Source organism: Cinclus cinclus, chromosome 3, assembly GCF_963662255.1.
Source record: "Cinclus cinclus chromosome 3, bCinCin1.1, whole genome shotgun sequence".
NCBI classification, from domain to species: domain Eukaryota; kingdom Metazoa; phylum Chordata; class Aves; order Passeriformes; family Cinclidae; genus Cinclus; species Cinclus cinclus.
The window spans coordinates 45,976,870-46,003,123 of NC_085048.1; the positions used below are offsets into that span (position 1 = coordinate 45,976,870).

The 26,254-nt window shown below is 39.7% G+C and overlaps 1 protein-coding gene across 1 annotated transcript in view; it reads right to left on the reverse strand.

Annotated features, from left to right (window-relative positions):
* LAMA4 (laminin subunit alpha 4) overlaps positions 1 to 26,254 on the reverse strand; it is a 95,899-nt gene that overhangs the window by 63,837 nt on the left and 5,808 nt on the right. Inside the window, exon 2 of the mRNA XM_062488741.1 lies at positions 9,615 to 9,716. Coding sequence (XP_062344725.1) covers positions 9,615 to 9,716 — 102 coding nt within the window. The remainder of the gene's footprint in view (positions 1 to 9,614; positions 9,717 to 26,254) is intronic.

Consider the following 26,254-nt stretch of genomic DNA (forward strand, 5'->3'; position numbering starts at 1 on the left):
AAAGACACAAGAGTGAAAGTTAAATGGAGGTGCTGCCTAATTCAGAAAGAGATCACTTAGCTGAAGACCTGGCTAAGCAGAAGAGTGGCTAATGCCAGACCTTGACCTTTCAAGGTGATTGTAGATTCAGGCAAACAAGCTGACACAGCTACAAATAAAAATACTATAAATGATTACAGTGACCAGCAGCAAGGGTTGACAAGGTGCAGTACAGAACAAAACAGACAGTGAGGCTGGCAGGTTCTGGAGCAGAAGTGTCAGAGCTATTGAGGTGTAGCTGCCAGCCTTGTTTTGAACTGCATGTGCCAGAAGGGAAAAATCCATTTTAATGACTCCAAAATTAAGGAAAAAAAATAAAGATATCTTCTGGTAAATGCTGTCAATAGACTTGAGCCAAGACACAGGTTTCAGCAACACTGATTCTGGGACTTGATGACTGGAAAAGAGCACTGGGAGCTATCTTACCAAGCTGCTTTGGAAGACTAGGAAGAATGCAGAAAGGGTTTACATTCCTGCAATTGTGCAAGGAGTTTTGCAGTGTCCCTGAATCAGAACTTTCCAGTTACAGTGCTTTCTATGGACACAGTACAGGTGTGAGCAGCTATGTCAGGCTTGAGACAGCAAGGGAGCAGATCCATGGCAGACATATGTGGAGAACTACTCTATCGGTGTATATTTGCTGTAGGTTTCGGCTAACTGCCTTGATTGAGTTAATACCATGGATTGTGGAAACTGAAGACTGACAGGTATGATTTTCATTCCTGGGAAGATGACAGTATATAATAAAGAAGAAGACCTCTGAGTACATGAATAATCATCAACTGATTCAGATGTTCTGCTTCACTATCTGCTGCATAATTGTGCAAATGAGCAAGGGTATGAAGGAGAACCAGAGATTCAGCCTATCTAGACTTCCACAAAAAAACCAAGTTGACAGGATACTGGAGAAAAGTTTCTTTTGCAAACTGAAAGCTGATAAAGGGTAGGAAATCAAGGGTAGGATATAACTGTAACTTTTCAGAGTGTGAAGAGTCACTGTTTGGATCACTGAAGCCTTGGTGCTGATATGAGTTTTGTTAAGTATTTACCAGTGTCTCACACAGACGGAAATGTAGGGCTGCTCAGCTGGGACAGAAATGCAGGAGGGAGTATTTGGGTTATGTATAATTCAAAAGTTTGTAAATAAGCTGAATACAATACAAGAGTTCAGCCAAATTCTCCAATACAAGAACTGAGGGGCACTGACTTGAAAAGGTACTTCCCTTAACAGAAGGTGGACTTCTGCTACTTGTTGCCAGGAGGCAAGAGTACTTGCAGGGACAAAAAGGGATTCCTTAGATGAATTAATAGGCAAAAGATTTATAAATGGATATTCCAAGGACTCAGAAGGTATGTACCCTGTGACATTCTCTAACACAGCAGCTCTGGCTGCTGGTGGAGTACAAAACAGACTCCAGAAATGGATCAGCCTAGGTTCTCTCCTAGCCTAGACCTCTCACTGACTCTGCTGGAGATCATACATGGGCTGCAGAAACATTCAGTCAGGCTCTGCATGGGACCAGGAGCTAGGAACAGACAGGGAAGCTGTGTGTGGGATTTCAGGAGTGCTCCAAAGGGGCTGGAGCTCCCTAGCCTGGGGCAAGGGGCACCTTGGTGTCTCTGTGCCTGGAAGGTCTTGAGCAGTGCTGGGGTGGGGTGGGGCAGCTCAGCTGACCAAGTGTTCACCTGCAGCAGCCCCTGCAGATTTGAAACTTGCTTGCTTCTCCAAACATGGTGTGTTCTTTAAAGGAAAGAGTATGAAAAGAGAGGAATGTGATTAGGGAAGACATTTAATGAAAAATAGTCATGCTTCACTTGCACAGGCATTCCTAAATTAGTTTTGTATCTAAGTGCTGTGACTTTGATTTAGTGGCAGAATTTTGTCCTGGCAACATTGATGTTTTTGGTTTTGCTGGTGAAAACACATCTGATTTTTTTAAAAAAGCAATATTTCTTGAATTCCATAAAGGATCCCTAATTAGGACTCATTATTTATAGACTCAGATACTTTTGATTCTAGAAAACTTTGCTGGTCTTACTTGCTGCATACTTTATAGTCATAGAGAAGCTATTGCCCAGAAATTATGTTTTGTATAAGGCTGTCATTTGGCCAGAGAACTCTACAGCAAGTAGGATGTGATGAGAAAAAGGAAAAAAAAAATCAATTTTTATTCTATGGATCTTTAAATAGATTATCCATTAGTAGTTTTAGAACTAAGGTAGTTTTACTTAGTCATATTTGCTATAAGGAATAAAATATTTAGTATATGGAAAACCAGAAGCTTATTTTAATTAAGAGCCTCTAAAATGAGAGAATACTAGAAGGAAGTTTGAATAAGAGGAAGGGGAGGGGGAGGAAAGAAGTGCGCTAATCACAGGGCCTGTGGTGAGAGCCAGAAGGACAATACAGTTTTAAAAATATTTTGCATTTGCCATTATCCAGTGAAAAAATGATGTTAATGTACCACCAGAGAGGCAGGAGAATGTGGGCACTGAGCACTTGAGGTGCTTGAGCCATTCTGTGTCTGAAGCACTGGCAGAGGCCTCAGGTGTGTTTGGTTGTAGCCTTCACTCTGTTTGATCAGTTCACTTCACTTTGTTTGTCCTCAGCTCTCCAAACAACACATGGGTATTAACAGAGTAAATCTGCTACTGGTTTTCAAAGCTCAAATACTATTGCAATGAACAGAGCAGGACAGCAGATGTTACTCCTCAAATCTGCACTTTTTCATCTAAACTGAAGGGAAGTGAAAAAGGGCTCTCTTACCCCAGATACACCAATATCTGAGTGCACTTTTGCAGTTTTTCTCTGATTAGTGATTATGTAAAAATGACTTTATTTTGTTTAGCAAGACAACTTCTGTGGGTATTTTGAGCCATATTTTTACAGTGATAGTAAAAGGTGTCCTTATATATTATGTTCCATTATTTTGCATCTCCAACTAAACTGCTAAGTGCATTAAACCCAAGAGACCTACCTGAAGGCAGGGAGAACACCCTCCCTGCAGCTCATGGGTGATTCTCAGCACTGGGTGACACTGGCATGGTAGTGTGAGAAAAGTGCTTTGCTTCTCCGTGGATAATTTTGAGTGGATGACCATTATCAGCCTGGCTTCCAAAGGCTTCTATATGAATTTACTTCATGTAATCATTCATCCATCAGTACACCAGCAGCTTGTCTGATGACAGAGAGGCTGGATTGTATTTGCCTGTGTAAGAAAATGTCTTAGCTGGTTCAATTACTCTTCTCTGGCACTCTCACTGAGTGCTAGCAATCAGTGTAAGCATTTTTACCTGGCTCTTACTGTAACCATTTGTGCACACATGAAAAGAACATGAAATGGTGCTGTGAGTGGGTATGGGGGGTGTACAATGTTACTTGGAAATTATTGTCAGTACTGAGCTCCTAGACCCATTTGATTGGAAATTAAAGCTGGAACAACTGTCCCTAGAACACAGAGCACTTGACGTGATGCAGTTCTTCTCAGTAGATACATCTGTGCAGATATAATTATGAGAAGTTTGTTGATTCTCTTCAGGCAATAATACTAGGACAAATTTCCCAGCACAAGGCAAGCATGTTTGTGTAAATTAATATAACTGAAAAACCGAGGCATGAATCTGCCCCAGCTTCATTTAGGAACCTGAACTTGCAAGAAAAGAGTTCATTCTGATGGTCTTCAAAGGTACCAGCTTCATTAAATCTGCTATTTATGCAGTTTTAGGGAAATATTTATTCTGAGGGATAACAAAGTGCAATTTAGGCAGTCTGGGCCTCCTCCATAGGAATGAGGTAGCAGATTGGTTTTCTGTGTACCCTCTAAAGTTGAAGAAAGACAGGATCTGCCACAGAGTGGTGCAGAGCACCTGTTAGATACCCTAATGCTGGATGGCACGGAGACGCTCCAGGGGCAATCAAAAGTTAATGCTCAGCCCTGCCTCTGGTGAAGTTACTACAGCAACATCCCCTCCATCCAACCCACAAATAAAAACCCCCAAAATAACAGGGTCTTAAATATTGTCTGTGAAATCTGGAAGTGTCCTCAAGCCTTGACAATCTTATTACTTTGGAGATGAAAACAGTTATTGTTGCAATGTATTAGGAATTGTTGGTTTGTTTACCTTTTTCCTCCCTTATTACTTGTCCTTCTGAGAAATAGTCTTTTAACAACTGTTAATGCAGAAGATTGCACAAGGATAAATAAAGTATATAGGTGAAGAGATGCAGGTGGTTTACATAGCTGTGCAGTCTGTATTGGAGGTAGATTTAGACTTCCTCTCATATCTGAGGTTACAGAACTGCATAGCACTGCCCATGCCAGCACACCAGAATTTGTTGCTATTAAAAAAAAAAAAAAGTGCATTATAATGACCTGAAGGCCAAGAGTTGTACATGTTTTACCTTTTCCATCTATGAGGTTTAGGGTTTCAAGCTTTCCCTCTCCAGCCATTGTGGGTGAGATGCAGTGTTAGTTTTGAGAATTTCATATGGAAGGAGATGAGGCACTTAAGGTAAACATAAAGTATTGTGCAATTTTTTACTAAAGATACCTGTCTAAGTTTAAAAAAAATAGCTGCAAAGCTAATTTCCTGATGTGGTTTGGGTCAAAATACCCCCTCTATGTCTAAGTTTTGATTTGTAGACCTTGTCCTGTATTGGTGAAGTGGGAGCTGATGCCTTGCCAAATGTACCTGGCACACTTTCTCAACCCATCACTTGTGGCAGCTAACTGTGAGAAGTGTGGCTGAGCAGGTGGGAGAGCAGCAGCAGCCCCTCCTTGCAGTCCTGGCCTAATTTCCTTCATGCCTCTTACACTGGCTGTGCAGGAGTGGAAACAATATGCTCACACATTGTGAGTCACTGTTGCATGTTTTCAACAGTAAACTGGGTAGGACAACAAATACTAAGTTTAAACATATATAGTTATTACAATATTTAGTTTAAAAACTAAATTTAACAAAGGGAGGGAAATATCTATAAGTGTGAAAATGTGTTGACTAATGTTTTTGACAATTACTGCATTGTAATATTGCGTTCTGGTTAGATTTTCAAACATATGTCACCAATGCTGTATAGATATCTGCAGCCCATCTTTAGAGAGAGAAGGATTGAGCTATAAGCAGCAAGGCTCTTTGCAAAGGCAGAAGTACCTAACTAGCTGGGGAGTTGTGCTAGCTCCCCACTGCTTTTTACTCATGCTTGATGGATGGTTGTAGATCCACTGGCAATTCTCCAGACTAGCCTTGGCAACCATGTGGAACATATTATCCTCTTGGGCAGAACTGCCAAATCTGTTCCAACCTTTCCACTCAGCTGTAAACCCAAATGCTTAAACACAAATCACTTACATGACAATATACTCTATTGTAAAAAAATTCCATAAAAGGCTGGAAAGGATACCAGTGGATTTATCCTCTCCACTGCTAGGATCATTTGGTCTTTCTTGTTCCAAAATGGTCAAGACTATTTATTAATTTATTTCCTTATGAGTATTTGGATGCCTTCCAAATAAAGACCAATCAAATATATGGAACTGAAATCATAACAAACCACTTAGAGATTTTTAGGGAGACAACAAGAAATTTACCTTGAGCTTCTGATATAATGCTTTATTCAGACTTACTTCTGTTCTGTATTTTCATGCATCAAGGAAGATCCAATCTCTATTAATAGTTGACACCTCATGTAAGACACTGATAACTCACTTCAACAAAAATTTTGCCTGCATAAAGAGCTTGGTACTTTTAATGAACTTTCAACCTTTCAATCCATATTGTTGTGTTCATTTGGAGTCATTGCCATAACATATTGCAGTCACGTCAAGCAACTTGCTTCCCTAGACTTTGCAATCAAATTTTTAAGTATGGCAAAGCCCTGTGGATTGTACTAGTTGCACAATCCTATGCAAGTGTGACAGTTCATTGCTTTAGAAAAGCTGTTTCCCCTCCAAATGCCACTCTTTCCAGAGGTGACCATCACAGCCCCTCTGATGATCAGCCATTTGAAGTCCACTCCCATGTCTGAATTTTCAAATATCGAACCTTCAGTGGAGGTGCTCTAAAGTAATAGGTCAGTGCTGGGTTGCTGATGGGATGCTGTCTGGGGAATGGTGGAGATAAAACTTTCATACCTTCCTATCTTACTTAGCAGCAATACATGATGGGCTTTATGCAGGGGAAATGCACATCACTGGGTCTGCAGACGGCCACTTGGAGGCCTTGCAGTTTCACCCATCACACATACATGCATGTTTCCAAAATCAAAAGCTAGAGCCTGAAAAGAGACTTCATTTTCTTCTCATAGCCAGGATTGAGAAAATTATGTTAAAAATCCAAAGGCCAAGATCAGCACAATGAGTTGGTGTTTCTTCCCCTACTGGCTTTATATGCATCACCAGATAATGTCTTTGAAATTAAGCATTATTTGACATCTCTCTTTTAAAATATCATTAGTAGAGCTTATGCTGTGCTGGCTATTCTTCTAACACTTGGGTGATTTTCTATCCTAACAAAATGGACTGTGTGTCTCTTCAGTTTTAGTCACAGGATCACATGACTGATTTCTATACCAGTTTTATGTGGACACCTATGCAAGAAAGGCTCTGTCTGCAATAATTTCTTCTGTCTGGTAACCTAAGGAGATTGTTGATTCATTGATTTTGTCATTCAATAAGCTTTTAATGACTCGTGGGTTTGATTTGCAGTCTATGAATGAGAGAAGTTTTGAAGCAGAACCTCAAGATATATATGTCAGCAGAAATTAAAGATATGAGCACTCTGCCTTAAGGCATCATTAAAAAGGTTTAATTTTATTTGATTTTGAATTCAGGGCACAGGCCAATGAAAATTTCATTAATTTGTATGCTGTGGGAACTACATTTGCCAAATTGATTTGAGAGATTTGCATAAAATGATGGCCTCAGAGCATCATATGGAGCCTGACCCTTTATTTTCATCCATTTTGAAGCAGAGTACTTTTTCTCATACTGTCTTTTCCATTTATTCAGGTCTTACAGCTTACTTAGACTATAAAATAATATCTACCAACCAAACACAGTGCTATTATTATGTTCATGTTATTACTGCTTCCAGCATTGTTAGCAGAGTTAACTTTAAAAAGTGATGGCTTTCTTTAATGTTTAAATAATTCCTTTATGTTGAAAAACATGCACATATAGAAAACTTTAACTTTGGGGAAGATCAATTCTTCTAAATATCTGCTACTAATGATGTTTTTAATCTATGGCTCAAGGTTAAGGTAAAATACGGTTATGGTGGAGAGTCCATAAGTGGTAAAACTTTGGCACTTTGTTGCATCTTGGAAGCAGGGAGATAAGTTCATAATCATGGAAATAGAGGATGACAAAAGTAATAATGTGGGATAAATACAAATTTAATTTTTAATAGCTCATTAAAAACTAACTGAATGCAGAAAAACCTGTCTAACTATCAGGTGTTTTGGTTTTCACTGCAATAATTATTGGAGTAGGTTGCCTAAAAATTTGAGAATAGAGAGAATGGTGAACTCTCTATACCACATGGAGCTATCTCTTTACAGGAACTCCCAGCTACAGAGATATTGACTCATTTCTGCTCCAGCAGACTTTGGACAGATGGTACATGTCCTTGTCCAGCTCTTAGGGAAGGCTGCTTTGTCCACTGATTCTAATACAAGTCACATCACCAACCATCAAGCCACCTTTACCTAAATTGAATTAATTCATCTATCTAATGTGCTTCTTCCTGCTGTAATTCAAGTTACATCTTCTCTAAGCTTTTCTTCTCCCAGGCTTTCTCAGTCACATTTTGCTGTATACCAATTTCATCAATCTTCCAAACTTCCCTGGAAATTTCTGAATCTTCAGGAAAGTCCTGTTTCTGCAATCTCTGGTTCTGTTTCATACTATAAACCCCTTAAACCTCCTTTTCATTCTGCAGTTTTCCCCTACCTTTCACTTTTATTTCACTTAAGCCTTTTCACTGTTCCTTTTTATTCAGAAGTAAATGACCTGAGCTTAATGGATTTTAAAATCCTTCAGATAAGTTATCAAAGGGCAATTCAAATTCAAACAGTAAACTAGGGTTTATCTTTTAGTTTTATTCCTTACTGCCTAGCTGATTCCAAGAGAATAAACACCAATCAGGAATGCACTTTTACTTTCAGATCATTTCTTCCTGATACTGTAAAATTTTCTGGGTTTGTGCTTTTTTGATTGTCTTGAACCCTTGACTTCAGCCATATTTTTGTAGAAGATAGGAAATAGGTCTTCTGTTGTGTTTGTAACCTGAGTATATAATCACTTCCTAACTCATATATTCTGCTCCAGAAGCTCTCTGGTGACCAGAATCATCAGAAGCAGAGATTTGACAAGCTCTCTATCTTGTTCCCAAGTCTTCCATCAGAAGTTTCTCCTTGGCATCATTGTCACTTGAAGCTAAAAGGACAATGATCCCATGAGCCAAAACCCTTGTGCATGTGAAAGAGAATAGCTAGGAATGCCTTGGGTCTAAGACCACTTTTGAAAATTTAATATTAAAAACTAAGCCAATATGTGTTCTGCAGAAACCAGCCAATTCTAAGCACATTACAGTGGCCTAGTCGTAGTTGCTGAACAGCTGCACTATCTTCTTCCTACAGAAATAAAAATGGTAGGAAATGTGCCATGGAACTTGACTTGATGTATTTGTGTAACTGAAAACTTGATAGTGGTTGCAACAATGCAAAGTATGTGAATATTATGAGTCCATTTTATGAAGAGATAAACTGAGGGCAAAGGTTTATGACTTGTCAAAAGTAACACATGGCAGAGCAAGGGGTTTTGGGCTCTACTCCTGGTTTACAAGCCTGCAAAGAGTATACTAGTGCCTAGCTCTTGCTGTGTGGTTTAAATACAGTGTTAACTTCCATCATTATCTTAGTGTACTAGTGCCCTGATTGCCTGCTAGTAGTTAGGATTAGTTTTACTGGGCTGATTTTTGCTCTGGAGCTACAAATGTTTGACTGCTCTTACTAACAGACGGTTTCCTCTATGAGGTGATTCTGAATCAGATGGAACATATGGGAAATTGTAACAGTACCTTGGAATTCAACACTCTCCCCCGGTGTATTGTTTCAACCTTCTCATGTAGTTCCTTCACAGCAGGAGACTGCCATGCAGCTGAATTGCTATGGGTAACACATGTATATACACTCACAGGGGTCACTCACCACTGTAAATTGTTTATACTATGCTCAGCACTGTATTCATAAAGGGGAGAAAGAAATGTGCTTGAATTTATACATTTTTTTTCCTCCAGAGGTATACAAAACTATTTCCATATTTCTGATGGACTAAAAATTTTCCACATGCTAACTCTCACAAATACTGCATGAGGGAAGTGTTTTGAATCTGCAGAGATAATTTAAGTGAAAATTAATTTTGGTCAGGATAATTCATTAATGCATTGATCTTGGCCCTACTTATGATCCTTCTTCATCAAAAAGCTCCTGTGGTACAGGCACTGCTTTTGCAGTATATTGAAACTGAACATTGGTGTTAAAAGTCAGACAGTCAAAGAACAGAGGAATTCCTTACCACACAGATTCCAGATCCATCAAGGCATCTGTTTGCATTACCATTACAGTTGCAAGGGGAGCATTTTCCTGAGCTGGTACGATAAAATCCTTCTTGGCATCCCTGCAATGAGAAAAAAGTATTTCCTATGCATACATAGCTGGAGACTCAGGTTTGGTGAGAGGAGAGGAAAGCAAGAGTACAGCCATCAGGTCTTCCCAGAACACATTGTACAACCCCATCATAGCAGACCACACACACTGCTGAACTTGAGTCTGTTCTTTCACTCTCTGTCCTGGTGCTTGGTTTTTTGCCTTTTTGCCTTTTTGAATGTTAAAGCTGTCAGCATTCCTGCCCGCATCCTGTCCCTGACAAGCTATGGGTGTGGAGCTGGTGGATTCACACTGCATGTTGTACTAGAGGATGAGTTAACCAGAAATCATAATCCTTTTTTGGTAGAGAAGGTGTATTTATAGGAAAAGAATAGCTTTTACTGAAAAAGAAAGGAGAAAAGACAAGAAAAGACAAGAAAAGACAAGAAAAGAAAAGAAAAGAAAAGAAAAGAAAAGAAAAGAAAAGAAAAGAAAAGAAAAGAAAAGAAAAGAAAAGAAAAAGCTTTAGAAAATTTGCTTTACATCAAAGCTGTGATGAAATTTGGATGAATAACTTATGGGAAACAGAAACACACCTAAAAAAATCAATGTCCTTTTGAATAAATGTATGGCTTTGCCTGTTGTATATAAGTAATTCTGGTAACTTACCAAAGCTCATCAAAATGAAGGAGAAATTGTAAATATCTGCATCACCTTCTTTTGAATCAAAGCAATAATATAAGGAGTCAGAAACATAAAGCTATTAAGGTGCCCTTCAAAGACTGAAAAATAAAAGAAAATAAAAGAGGATAGTTTTTGTTGTGTTGTGTATAAATTCTTGTTCTTCATTGAGGAATTTTTCCCTCATTGTACAAAGCTGGTGAGATGTACATAGGCTGACCTCAGGACTGACCTCTGTTAACTCAGGTACCCTGTGTCACCCGGCTCACCCTGTCCAGTTTCCCTGTGTCACGTGTATTATGCTGATTCATGTACTAGATTAATGAATTTTTGGATCCTAAATATCTCACCCTTGTCTAAGTCCTGCAACATTGTTGCAGAGCTGATATGAAGACACAGGCATGCCATTTAGCCCTCCATAAATTATTCGCTACACCAGTGATTTGCCAACAGTGATGTTTCTGCTATCATTTACTAACATCATCCCTGAGGTGGCTGTCAGAGCTCAAGGTATGCCAGGTTTTGCTGGAATATTTTTTGTGGCTCTATGTACAGAACTTTTTGCATTCTGTGGCTCTTGAGGTCACCTACCCTTGGCAAAAGTGGGAAGAGTGTGAAATTTCAAACAGGTCGGAAGGGTGTGTGTCTTCTTGCATTTGTATGAGCCAAGAGGCTTCTGATTGCATTGCACTGATCAAATCAGGATTAGCTCTCCTTTCTATTCCTTTCTTTCTATTCTTTATTTTCCTGGGTTGCCCTGAAATCAAGGATGAGGTACTGTTCTGCAATGTGCCGTAAAAGAGCTTAGCACTCATAGCTTCTCATGCCCAGTGTAAGCTATGGCAGAACAGCAGGTATGCAGTACCAAATGCAGACCCACGCAGTGATACCTCCCCTACCCGCAGAAAGGGAGCACCAGTGCCAGATGTCCCTGCTGGTGGCTGGGGCTAGCCAGCCCTGGCACTGTGCTCTGGCCATGTCTCTCCTGGGACCTACTGGCATGTCTGCCTCCTGCTGTAGTTACAGCTGTGGAGCACTGGGTAGCAGGAGCCAGCAATCCCGAGTCTCCTTTGTGTGTTAACTTCCATTCCCAAGTGTGGGTAAGTCTTTCTTTCCAGTCAGACTAGCTGCTTGCTTAGAAAACCACGTATCTTAGGAGATGACAAACAAGAGGCTTTGAAAATGAGGTTTAGAAATGAATCATTAGTCCAATCTTATCCCAGAGAGCTCTCAGAAGTTAAGATGAACATAAATGGAAAACTCAGTTGCCTCTGCCATTCTTGTGCGCAGAATTTTATCTGGTTTGTTTTGGAAACACTTTCTTTGATAATAGCTCCTAGGAGGCAAAGTCTTCAGACCACAGACTCTTTGGGACAGCAGAAATACTGTCTATTTGCACTGCTTGATTCTTTCAGCTGTTTAGTCTTTATACAGTTGTAGGAGTGGCTCCCGCCAGACTGAAGATTGCAGCTGAATGATTGTACCACACACTGTGGAAGTGAGGCAGTTAGTTTCTAAATTGAAAACAGATTCTTGTCCCAATGTCTGCCTTTGCAATATTTCTTTCCACCCATACAGATCTAAAGCTTGTTATATTCTCTAATGCTTCAGAGCTGGTGGGTGGTCTTAGCTGTGTTCCTCTAGTGTCTGCTCAAAAGCTTTCTTGGTTCTGCAGGTCTAAGCAGAACAATTTTTTACTTATGATAGTGAATATGGACAATGGAAATATAAGAATGCTTGTAAAGGTGTTTATGAAAATCCTTGAGTCAGCCATAATTATAATTTCATTTATACTTCAGCTGATGGTATGCCTGCACTTCAGCCATGAGTGAGCTTCCATCTAGTCCACACCCCCAGCAGGAACAACTTAGTGCAGGTCAGTGCTCCAGCATTGGTTTGAGCATAAGGCTGCACAGACTTTGTTAAGGTCCACTGGGAACCAGTTTACCTCCTATTATTATGAGACACACTCAGTTCCCTAAGACATCTATGTCAAGTCTGGGTCCGTCTATTTTGTCAGAACCCCTCCTCAGAATGAGATGTGGGGAAGTCATCTCGGTATTTTTTTCATAGCCTTCCTCCCCCCCCATGTTAGTCAATTAATCACAAAATACTTGGAAGGTCACTGTTTTAAAACAGTACTTTAAATCATGGGTTGCATCAATGTAAACCAGAAATGAGGTATTGACAATCAATATTATAAGGACAGGGGAAGGAAAGGAAAATGGGATCCAGATTGTTTCCTTTGGGCTCTGAAGTTTTCTCAGGCATTCTCAATTTTTCTGATATATTTTTGTTGCTCCTTGCCCTGCTAGTGATAATAGAGTGATTGGTTGGTTGTTCCAGAGCTTGAGCCAACATCATATTTATAAAAAGAAGTGTCAGAGTGTTGAGCTAACTGAGGGATTCAAATTGCTGAATGTTCTAGGAGCACAAAATTATTGCACACAAAGCAGAAACAGCTCTGAAACAAAATGGAAATACCTTCCCTGCAAAATCATTATGTAGGCAATTGAGTGAGGAACATTTCCGTGCACTGTCTGTTTCTGAATGGTGAAGACAATTAGAAGGCCAAAATGTTAGGTCTGCATTAGCAATTATGTCTTCACAATTATTAGATATTTTTTTTCCCTGAGGGACAAAATTTGTTCCAGTTTAAGTTGAAAAGTCCAATCAAATGTTAGCCTTGCTGATCTCCTGAAAATCCCTGCACCCATGGGCATTTATTCTCCCCCTCCCACCCTGCATCTGGATTTAATGATTGCATTACTTAAAAATGAGAACCAGCTGTATGCTGAAAGCACTGGGGAGCCTGTAGTAATTTTCTGCTTCTTCAGACCTTTCTGTTGGTCTGGGTGCAAGATGGGACTGAAGATGGAAGACAATTCACATACATAGAGTATGAATTTTCTCCCATATTATATTCTAGCAGTTCCACCAATTTCATTGTAGCTGTTCCCCATCTGCACCTGCAAACTGAGGGTACAACCAGGTCCCTCATTCCTTCCCTTCTGCCAGCTTGCAGGAGTGGTGCTGGGGTGGGAACCTGCCTCTTCTGGTTTGCTTTCCCCAAAAGAAGAGTGCTGTGCTGGTAACACACACAGAGTGTTGTCTGTGGTTGCATCTGCACTGGCCAGCTGAAGAAAGGCAAGGCGTGGTTTCAAGCCATGTTTCTCCTTGACAGACTGTGATTTTCCTCCCAATGACCAGGCCCAGCTCAGGGCATGGCATCTGTTAGGATGTGCTCCCAAGAGGCAATTTTTATGATTACCCTTCTTTGGGCAAACATAAGAGGTGTTCCAGCACATGGACACAGGCTGTGTTATCCTGTTTGACTAGGAGGTCCCAACACTGCTTTATTCAGAACTGCAGATGTAGCATTGACTCTCTCACCTAATGGTAAGAAAACATGGCACATATCTTTAGTTAGTACTGGAACTTGTGACTTTTGAATATATAAACACACAAAAGCTCTTCTCCATGATAAAAGGCTCCCTTGGATCTGCACCAGCGCTTGTTATTTCCAGAGTTTCCTCCCAAGTGCTGAGGTACACAAAAGCATGTGCATTCAGGGTTAAATGGTCTGCATTAAGACATCTCAGCCTGTGTTACATTCTTTATACTGTTTTCAGTCTTGGACCAGGAGTCCCATCACATCTGGTCCAAAACAAACCCAGAAGAAAAGTGCTATCATCCTCTAGGACCATTGTAAAAGAGGAAACAGCAGGTGCCCATGGGGAGCTGAATCTGAGGGACGGCACTCAAAGCAGTAGTCATGGCACATCAGCTTCCAAGTCACTGCTAAGTTTAGTGCCAGTAGAGTCTTGTTTGTAGCTCCCAGCAGTGTTATGGTTTTTGCTGCTAGACAGAGAGTCCAAAGGTGTGCTTCCTTTCAGGTCTGAGAAGGATCCTCATGGAGCTACATGGATGTTCAGGCATGAGGAAAAGGTGAAATCTTATGGTATTATTTAGTAGATTCTCACTACTAGAAAGAAAGGTCTGTTCAAGATAGTAAAAGTGAATAAAATCTGAGCACAACTGAGCCTGATGAACTCATGGACTCGTGATGAAATGAGAATTAACTTAATTAATATAATATCCCAGATCTATCTGCAAAAATACAAAGTTCTATCCTGTATTGCAAATACTTTGTGCATATTGTGTATAAGAGTGATTTTTGATGGCAGGAAGAAAAAAAATGCACATTTCCTTAGTTTCTGGCAGCCTCCACACATGACTTCTTCATATGCCAAGAGATTAGATAAATAACTCTAGCATCATTTATGATATGCTATTCAAGACTTAGAAACTGTTCCTGATCATGTTCTTTTAGCCTTCAGTGGAAGAGAATATAATTGATTCTCATTACCTGTCATCTGGTTTTGGCCAAGTACATGCATAGCTATCTGTGGTAAAGCTGATATACCACGGTTTGTTTACCTGCTTTATCTTGATGAGATTTCATTTGCCATGAAGCTTAATTTTATAAATTTATTTGTGCATTCCAGTTTTCATTTTTCTGCAGTCTGATCTCTTCTGTAAACGTGGTAAAAATATTGTGAAAACACATGAACCTAAGGAAGTCATAGTTTGAGGTGTGAAATCTGGCCTGAGGCTATCTCTCAAAACATTTATGGAGAACTGTGACACATATTGTGAATTATTTTCATAATAATATTTATCACCTGGCATAGCTTGATTAGCAATTTTGGAACTGTAGGGCCCTTAGAAATCCCCATTGTCTCCTATGGAATGAAAGAAAAAAAAGGAAGAAAAATAAACAAACTCTACTTGAACCTTATGAAGCTTTGCTTCAGAACACAGGGAAAAAAATTAGAAAAATGTGGCTTCTCTGATATAACAGGCATTATACCAGCCATAGATACCTGTAAAAGTAGGGCAGGCACATGGATAATTTAAGTTCACATTTTCAATGCATTGATGACAACAATCAGACAAATTGAGTGGAGCAACGTCCCTTCTTGGCAGGTTTGCATCAATGTGTAATGTTTATCCATCTGGAAGGAACAGTTTAGACAAACAGGGGTTTGGGTTTCAAAGTTATATCAAGAGTCTGAAACTCTACATCTTTTACTGTACAGAAATGAGTGAATACTCTAAACCACCTTCATCCATGTTAAAGTCTTTGTGTCTAAAGAAGAGACCAATCTGCTGGAAGTGCATGGCATTACTGTGGAAACATCAGCCCTCTGCTTCTTGAGGACATTCCCAAACCAAGCCCAAGCATGCTTGCATTTGTTTATTTGCCTTTATAAGCAGTATTTGAAATTGGCAGCTACAGTTCTGAGGCGTTTTTGAAGATTGTTTGCCTAGGCCAACTTGAGATAAACAGCCTATTGCCCTTCCTAAAAATAAAGATATTTTCCTGCTTGAATATCTCCCAGTACTTTCATTTATGTAATTGTTTATTGGAAATAAGAGCATTAGAGAAACGAGCATGAGAAAGCAGTCCTCTGCTGTGCATTTGATGTTATTTCAGTTTCTCTGGCCTCCTCAGGGCAGGTAGGACTCTTTTCCAAGGAGATTGCTGGCTTTGATCAGCTGTAACAGGGACTTCACTTTCAATCCCCAGCCAAGAGCTCGCAGAAATCTTGCCAACGCTCAGCGTTCAGCAGGTCTCACCCAGCATGTCTGTGTGAGCCCTGAAGGCAGTCCCAGGCTGAAGCCCCGAGGAGCTCTGTGCCCTAGGTGCAGCACTGAGCTAACACAGCTGTGGCTGTGCTGGTGTGAGGGCAAGCTGCCCTCGGCAGCTGCGTGCCTGTGCAGGAAGACCAAACCACAGCAAGCTGGGAGTCATCCACACGGACGCTTCCACATGGGATGCCACGTGGCCAGCAGCCAGCTGGACACCCGCTGTATGGTTTGATTCCTTGTGTAGGGAAACGCATTAAATTAGGTCAGATGTGCCTGCTGCTCTCTCTTGACCGCATAGAGGCACGTGGAGGGCAGCTCATGTGTAGGTGCCAGCTCTGTATACAGAGTCCGTGAGAGGAAACCTATGGCACGTGTCAGATGTGCTGTGCCTTGTGGAAGTGTCCAGGCTGCAACAGCTGTGCCACAGATCTGGCCAAACTGCTGCACCCTGTAGTCTTAGAGAAGTGAAAAGTCTCCTTAGAGTCTGTTCCACAAGTCAGTATGTTCAGGTAGAGAAAGTGGATGGATATAAAGGAAATATTGATGTCTGACAGGTCCAACCAATTATCTCCTTATGTGCAGGGAAGATCTAGCATAGAAAGAAGAATGACCCCATTCTAAGGACACCTGGTTCCTTCCAAAACGCACACTTAAAATACTGCTTTGCCAAATTGGGATGCAAATAAACAAAGTGTTTGAATCCATGGACATCCTGTCTTAAAAGCACTCTGGGCAGGCACAGAATCTATGGCTTATCATGCTTGGAAATCATTAACTACAAAACAGTCTTCTTTACCTTGGACAGATATACAAATATACTTCTGGTATTTCATACATCAAAAGCTACTGAGGACAGTGGCTTTTACATCTGCTTTTGAGCTTTGGACATAATTGACTTCCAGTGCATTTAAACATGGATTTTTAAAATCCAGTCTCTCAGCTGTAGACTGATGGTCATTAGACCTCTTCTTGCTCCCTGAGAGCAAACTAATAGACATTTCAAATTCCTCAGATCAAAGACATGTTATTCATAAACATAGACACAAAGATTTAGTTTTTCTTCAGCCTGCCAGGAAACTTTATACAAACAAAAAGAGCTGTGATAATACTGCATCCCACTCTCCTGACCCTCCTGCCTTTGGTTACCTGCAGGAGAAACCTCTCCCCATTTGTTGCCAAAATATAAAATACAGCAGATGAACAGAAAGCACTGTCTGCAACTCCAGCTCAACATCAGCCCCTCTACTGGTGTGCAGCACATTTAGGAGCCCTGGGGTCTTCTGGGGTCATTGCCATCTTACACAGCCAACATACACTTTACTGATCACAGAAAAGGTGCTTAACTGCTGGAGGTTAACTTTCAGGTTGAGAATTTAGTATGTGTAGCTTTTAGGAGTATCCTTTCACTGCATGGGGTTTCAGAAGTGTGCAGGTACAACAGGATGGACAAGGGTTAAGTAGAGGAAAAGGATATGCCTATATTTGCTCTGCAGGGCCCTGCTGCTGGCTGAGACATGCTGGGTTTTGCCCTGGTCCCAGAGGGCTGAGTGGACTTACATATTCACTAGAAAACATATGTACTGCACTTGCTGCATAGGGCCAGCAGACAGGAAAACCTTCACTCATTTTTCCCATTTCTGAATGTGTAGGCAGCTGCTGAGTCCATCAGGGATTGAGTTTACCAGACTGATAAGGTGTTTATTAGTGAATGTGCTCTGGTGCTCTTCACACCCAGACTTTTCCACATTTTTTGGATGAGGATCTCAGTGGTACCAGCTCACCAGTTTCTTGCTGAAAATGCTTCAGGACAAAATACTGGCTATAAGTGAGAAACAATGCTAAGAAAATTTTGGGATGCGTTTAAATTTAGAACTATGATGTTTTTATGTGTGCCCATGAGACAGCACGTATTTTACAGGTACATGTATGATATCTGGGCAGTGTGCATCAGCAGGCAATCTGTCTTTCTGATTTGGCCTAGCTAACTGTGAAAGGCTGACTTGCCACATTTCTTAACTAGGAGATAACAAATCACTGAACCCAGCACCAGATGTCAGATGCCTCTGTACAATTTCTGATTCCTGTTTTCCAAAAGAGTAGGTCCACCAGAGATAATGGCATGAAAATAGTGCTTGTAATATTATTTTCTGTTCTGAATATTATTTGACATTGTTCCTTTTCTTCACAGTTTTTATCCTCATCAGTTTGATGCATGAACACTAGACTGTTCAGAAAATCATCAGCAAAATGAAATGCAAAATTCTGCATTTTTTCACATAATACCTGGTAAGAAAGAAGCTTGAGAGGGTGGTCTTTGCCTCTCAACAGCTGAAATGGTTGAGATAACAGATGGCTGTATTGAAACACTTTGATTTTTATTGCTCCTCCAACAATGCCAACCATGGCAGAGGTCTTGGGATTATATGACGTTTAATGTCCCTTCCAACTCTTAACATTCCATGACTCTGTGATCTGAGGGATCCTGAAGTGTATGACTTGGGGTAGAATTTATCTAATTAAATTTTCTCTGCTTTGTTTTGTTCTGTTTTTTTTTTGAGACACAAGGGAGAAGTATTTATAGAAGGTGTCCTTGGCCTCTTTATATACATGTACTTGATGACAGCTCTGATATTGTCATGACTGTCATTCATACTGCTGCCACATTTTTGCAACAGTAACAATGAAGTTGTGAATCACCTGTTTAATAATTTCTTCTAGACTTTCTTTTCCCAAAATTTATATGGACTTGAATTTGCCAAAGGAGAAAGAATATTCCTATGGATATCTGTGCAGTTACAATTTCCTCAAAAGCACAGTGAGTACTTGCAGCAATAGGGGCTTTGCTGCAGAGAGTATGTTCTGCTAAGTCTGTTTGTATGTTGTGAGGCATTGATCAAATCCATGGCTTCTCAGTTTGTATTTATAGCTCTCCCTAGCTTTTATTTATAGGTTACCTTTTAGTCTTGTCTATATTATATGTCTCTCTTGTTGGCAACGAGGCTTGAATGTCATTTAAACAGTCTTACAGTAAATGCCAACTAGATGAGATGATTGTTCATTGGCCCTTCTTGGGGGAGGCCTCGGTGCTTCTTCTGGGCTGTATCTATTAATGGAGCAAATGAACATTACACTGAGGGGTCTGGGTCTCCACCTGCTCCCATATGCTCCCACAGCCGTTCTGTTGATGCTTTGTTCTCTTTTCATGCTTGTGTCCTCCCTTTTCTGCTTTCCATTTGTCTCCTACTCCTCCTATCTTTGCTATCCCTGCTATCCCTGCTCTGGGTCCCAGCCACTCACCCACTTTATTACATATGCTACACCTCTAATCTGCAAACACCTCCACAGCAATAGTTTCATTATACTGTTTGAAATTAACAGAACAAAAAATATTCCTTCTCATTGAACAAAAAAAAAAACAACTCATCACCTTGTTTTCCGTGCACGAGCTGCTCTCTCTCTAATTTTGTTAATAAGAAAACTGTGACACAAGAAAATACTTTCTTCTGCTAATGTCTTGTGTGACGATGAACATTAATCTTTCATTGAGTTCCTTGATCAGTAAAATGGAATAATGATCACAGCCTCTCAGAATCACAGAATAGCTGAGGCTGGAAGGGACCTCTGGGGGTCCCAGTGCGATCCACAGCAGAGCACAAAATGTAATCCCAGTGTACCAGATGTACCCAATGTAGCCAGCAGTGACACTGCTCAATGACTTCATGTCTTTTAAGAGAACTAGTCAGAACCACCAGGAATACTTAATATCCCCATGTGGCCACACATTTCTGGTAGTTGTGTTTTGCTAGTTCCAGATGCCTGCAGTGAGTATAAAGCTGTTTTTAGACCCAAATTTTTCTTAATGCAGTGTTGAAAGAATGTTTTTGGCTTTCATCTAAACAGCCATAATTTGAAGACATTTTGCTATGTACACGGCACTGCTTGGCATTGTGCTGCCTTCCCCATTTTCCCCACCATTCTTTCTTATGGTTAGACCTTATTCTTGTATTTAAGGGTGACTTTTATGAGTGACCTGCTATGATTTACTTCCAAAACATACCAGATATATGAAAAGGATTAGTCAAAGAGTATAGATAAAAAGAATTAGAGTTCGGTGATAAAATTTCCCATGAAAGCTTCAAACTAACTTTGTATGGGAGCTTTTAAGATATTTAAGGAAAATCTATTTTTTTCATGCAAGGAAGGAAACATGAATATGGAAAAATCTATTTGATATAGAAGCTGCTCTTTTAAAATATTATCGGTGCCATTTGTTTTTGTTAGATACAATGATAAAAGCATTTTTCTCTTCCTGAAAAAAAACAAATTAAGGGCAGGAGCTCTTACTCAAGGTAAAAAGAACATTAATTCTGCTGGTAACTTCCCCTTTATATGTTCTATTATTTTTCTTAATTTACTCCATGCATCTTCCTAGACCAGGTCTTGGCTGAGGAGGACATTTCTGTGAGTTTTTCCAGCCACTGAGGTAAACTATAACTAATTTTAAAAATAAAATGCCCTGGCAGTGCCCTTTCACTGAGCTGTCATGCTTCACTCTAAGTTATCATTTGAAGAAATAAATGGACTTTAAATTCCCAGACCGTGAGTAATAAATTCAAGATTGTCTTTGTACTTGAACATATAAATCCCTATGGAGTGACATTTCAGAAGGATCTTTGTCTTCCTCTGGAGAATGAGGCCCTCAGAAGTTAATAACTGACCTGTTGGCCAGACAAGTTCTACCATCAAAGTAATTGTAGAGAGAGACAAAAAGAAGTTCTGCTCTCTACCATGAGGTACTTCAAAACATGCAGGCAAAAATGGACATCTGCTCTGCAATTTTATTTATTCTCTGTTGATTTTTTGCTAAATTTATCTGAGCTTTGAAGCCTTGCAAACTAGAGAATTAAAAACAAACAAGCTTGCTTACCAGCTTCCCCTAGGTGTCCAAGCTCTATTTATAATTTCTATAAGCCTTCATTACCTCTTGTCTACAGTATAAAATTCTTCTGAACAAGAAAGGTCACATTCTGTTATTACTGAAGAAATGAATTCAGTGTGTGACATCACAGCTAGACAGTTAATTACCCCATTTAATAGGACACTACAGCTGTTAGGGAACTGTTTGCATGCATAAAGCCACTCTGTAGTATTTACCATTTCAAAGGTAGAAACCTCATGTAAATTAGCCATTTGCAATTTCAAATTTATTTTTAAAGCTATAAACATTCCTGAGAGGAACAGATTTTTTAGCTTAGTCTCCAAATCAATGTTCATGATAGTTTTATAATAAGCACCCTGGTGTAGTACATTAAATCCCTATATTGTGCTTCTACATTTCTGACATTGTTAACTGTGAAATATTTATTATTTCCAGAGTTCCAACTGATGTTGTAAATTAGAAATTAACCAAAAGTTGGTGAAGAGATTTGGGCACAATACTGCTAACTTTTTTTTATCCACTTATCTTGACAGATACCTCAGTTCTAATTGCATTTAATGAGACTGCAAACTAAAGTAATTATTGCACACTAACAAGGTTTCTGTTTTGTTATTTAAATTGCAAATGTAAGAGCAAATTCTTTCCTGCTTAAATTGTCATTCAGTAGAGCTCACCAATATTTTTGCACATTCTTATTTTTTAAATGAAATTATAGCATGAGATAGATCTGATAAAAAAAAAAAACCTCAGTGAGTGCATTTGCCATAGATCTAGGCAAATTAATGTAATAATCAAGTGTTCTGGAAAAGTGATATGAAATTATCATTAAATTTGCAGCAGTGTATTTTTGTGAATCAGAGTAATTTGAATCTTCAAACACCAAAGCAATGATAAATAAAGCAGTGACACTGGTTGTGAACCTATAATCTTTTTAACAAATGAACTGCTTAATAAGTGATGAAACAAATGAAGCATTATTTTCTGTTACTAGTTTCCTTTCTGTCATCCCCTGTGCATGGATCTCAGTATTGTTCCTTTATGCCTGCATCCCCAGTGATGGTCCCACCTGAGAGCACAGGGCTGGTCTGGAGTCAGGCACACCATGTCTAGCCAGTCTGCAGCTGCTAAAGAGTATATCTGAAGATTGAATTTAGTCTGGTTTTCCAACTGTTGCTGTGTTAAGCAGTGAGTAAACACTAGAAGTTCTCCACAATTTATATATACAGAGGGGTTGAGCTCTCCTCAGAATTTACTGGAAAAACTGTGGTTGCCTTAAGGGACACAGGACAAGACACTAACTTCTTAACTTTTTCACTTGAAAATGTCACTTGCTAATTTATCCATGACATTTTGGATTATTTATATATTACCTGATGAGTTATCAACTCATCAGCCTCCAAAAGAGAAGTTTATTTTTTATGATAATAAAGGACAGGTTATGAAACTGGCGGAAACCTTCTTAAAGCTTTAGGCACAAAGATCAGAGATCACTAAAACTAAAACGAGCAAGAGTTAAACGAATTGGTAATAAACAATTCAAGATAAGATCCAGCTGGCAGGAAGACTCAGAAGAAAGAGCTGGCAGTTGAAGAGACAGTGAACATGGCTAGTTGTGCATGGGTAACCTCCAAACCAATAAGCAAAGCAGAGCAGGAAAAAATGACAAGGAACCTCCTCCCCAGCCCACTGTCATTCTGTGTTCTGATTCCTTGGGTGGGCTTGTGTGTGTGCCTCCACTGCAGCAGAGACAGACTGATGGGGACTCCCAGAAACGAGAAATTGCTGAAAACCAGATGGCTTTATGCAGATCAACAACATTATCTATTACCTTGACTAAGTAATTGTATTAAATTTTTAAAAAATTTCCTGTGCTGAAAAAGTTTCCAGACTGTTGTCCCTTCCCCAGTTCAAGTGGAAAACAAACTGCCATTCAGCAACAGAGATGGGGTTGGATCCAACATAAACATATCTCAGCTAGGCATTCTCCATAGAACTGCACAGTCATTTTTTCCATATACAGTGGGAAAGACAAAGCCTCTGCTTAAAAGGCATTCTTCTCTAAAAAGGGGGAGGGCTACAGTGTTTAGCTGTCTGGAAGCTGGCTAAGAATCAGAGATTAATACCAGTCTCTAATTTGCTTATTAGCACTGCCACTGAGTGAAAAACTTACTCTTACAGATGCTCGCTGTTGGAAATAGAAAAACTGCAGTTGAAAGGATAGCTGGTTGATTTTCCTCTTTAAAAAAAAAAAAGCCAAGTTTATTCAATTTACAAGAAAAGGGATAAATCCGCATTATTTCCTCATTAACCACCCTCTACATGAAATGTACATTCTGAGTCACTGAGACTCTCAGCTAAGTGAGACATAAGCAGTTGACAAACTACAGTACTCCCTGAGAGATTTACAGATAGATATAAAAAATTTCAAGGGATGATAAAGAAAAGTGGGCTTTAAAGCAAGTGCTACTGTGCTTGTGGGATGCTGTTAATACTGAGAGGGTAAATCTCAAGCTTCAATTTCCTCCCTTCCAAAGTTCTAGTATTTCCTGGTTTGATTTTGCAGCTCTTTGAAATGTTGGAAGCACAGCAGAGAAAAAAGTCAACTTCTTGACCAATAGTCATAGCATCAATTAAAAAGCCTGTTGGAAAGAAACCTAAGCCAATGTGAAAATCTTGAAAGATGAAGAGAAAGAGCTTTCATCCATCTCTGCCTCCCAAGGGTGCCCCAGCTATTGACATGACAGACAGGCGCTGGGGATGGCTGATGGGAAGATCCAGTATTTCTGGGCAGCTCTCAGAAATAGAGATTTCCCCCTGGATCATCCTAGCATTTTGCAAATGTGTGGGAAGGGAGTAAGACAGCCCAGCATGGTTAACTTTGTACTGCATGCCTTCAGGATAAAGCTGGGCAGAGGCTGTGCTATTAAAGGAGAGAGGAAAGGTCAGGGCTGGGGAGAAGGGGTAACCTGCCTTGATCTCTCAGTGCCTTTGGGCTTGTTTCATCATAGGCATAGTCTGATAATGAAGAAATAAATTTTCTGTTGGCTCAAAGAGAGGGAAGAATCGATTCATTGACAGAAAAACCCAACAATTTCTTTTCTTATCCCTCACAGAAATCCATCACCAAATGCTTTGTTTCTAGCTAACTTAAAATTAATTAGCTGGTGCCTTAGAGACCCCGTTGAGCCTCTGCAGACTATCCTTGCCATTGACTGGAAGTAGAGAGCCACAGACTTGCAAAAGGCTGAGCAGGATACACAAATTCCCCCTGACCTTACCCCGTGTCTAGACCTCCAGTACCTGTCCATATCCCTCTGAATGAATATGTGCCAGGTACTGGTGCTCTGGAGCCCTTGCCAACACTCAATGGGCCTGGTGTGTTAGCCTTTCTGGGCCATGAAGGACTATATTAGCCAGGGTAGGGAAGGCTATGTTATATTTTGTCCTGGCAGCTTTTTAATTTTTTTAATTTTTTTAATTTATTTTATTTTATTTTATTTTTTTTTGATACTGGATCTGGAGAAAGGCTTGTTTCCACAAAGTGCTTTGATTAAGGGTCCCTGGAGCCAGGAGTGGGGAGCACAACATAAGGGAGTCATGAATGGCAGGCTCTCTATGGCTACCATCCAGGCTCAGAGGTGGAAAACCACAGTAGGAAACCCATACTGGCCTTGCCTTAGCCCTAGCAGAAAAGTCTGCTAACTTCTTGCCACTTAGAAGGTCTTTCATGAAAGAGTAAAAGGATGCATTGTAGGGTGGTAACAAGGTACTACACAGCTCAGAAAGTATCTGGTTTAGGTGCTGGTTCTATGTAGCTACTCTTCCACTGAAAGCAATGGTCAAAGATTGAATGAGCTAATTTTTATTGATTTTGTTGGGTAGGCAGAGTCAAACAATGGTCCTGAGTCTTAGAGTTTTAGTTAAAACTCTATTTTTACAGAACATATTGAAAGTTGTTCATCCAGGTAGAGGTTTTTTTGGGTAATTATTAAATTATGTTTCACATTAATTATGCGTCAAATTAATTAAGGTGTTCCAGTTCCTCTCATATTCCCTGGCTTCCATATGTCATGACCCAAACAATAACATTCTAGTTGTTCTTACAGTCTTGTAAAGTTGGAATTGTAATCTAAAATATTTTTCACAGCCCTCTCTCATTCTTTGGCTCTTTAATGCTGTGTGTTTAGCACTGTTTCTTGCTGCTTTGTCACAAGAGAAAAATAAAAGGAGTTCTAGTATTTACAAAATATTTATTTCAAGAAAATAACTATATAAAGAATTGCAAAATACAGCTAAACAGGAATGACAAAGCCAGATCATATTTACTATATTTTAGTCAATCTGTTTTCATTGTCAAATACACACTTTATATATCCTGACTGACACTTAGGAAAACCTATTTGAGATTTTAATGACAAACAATTAGATTTCAAAAACTTTGGAGCTCTAACAGCTTTGTGTACAATGCTATTCAGCAACTGTTGAATCTTGCATTAGGATGAATAACCCAAATATCCCCAGCTCATGGTGGTGTGTGAAAATGGGCTGGGATCAGATCCAAACATTCAAGAGGACCAGTTAAAATATAAAACCCGAAGGGTCTGTATTTTGGTGTTTGAAATCTAAGTCCAGAAGCAAGTTGTAAATTATCAGTGGCTGCTCATACGTTACTCAGAAATTACACCTCTTTTGCACAGCTCTTGTGCACTAGAAGCTCTAATTGTTACAATTTTAAATCAGGCCAAGTTTTCCTTCAGAAAGCATTTCTTTTATTTCTTCTCATGCCCCCTGGAAAAACTGGACTTTTAATTGCTTCCTTGTTTCCCATGTTGTGAATAAGAGTGGCATAAATTGTGTTTCATTGGTTTTCACAGCCCAGAATAAGCTTTGGGGCACTTTGCCAGTACTTGCTCAAAAATGTGTGGGAATACACTGCAGTCGAGTTTAAACTTTGTTTTCTGGTGGGTGTTTTATACATGTTCTTGAAATGGAGAAAATTTCCAACTATGCATCTGCTCTGTCTTGTGCTTCCATTTGCTGCAGCTTCCTGTGATTCAAAAGGTTTGGGGACTGGTGGCGCTACTCCAAGCAGCTGATTTTCATTAAAGTTTTGATGAGAAACTTAAGTTGGAATCACAAACATCTGCAGTAAAACTTCCTCCCCACTAATAGATGTTTCTCAGAACATAACCTTGTGGAATCAGAAAAAAACAGCAGCTAGAAATCCAAATTGCACATTATAGGAGTTAACCTAACATAACCTCAAGGGTTTGAAGTGAATTAATTTAAAGATC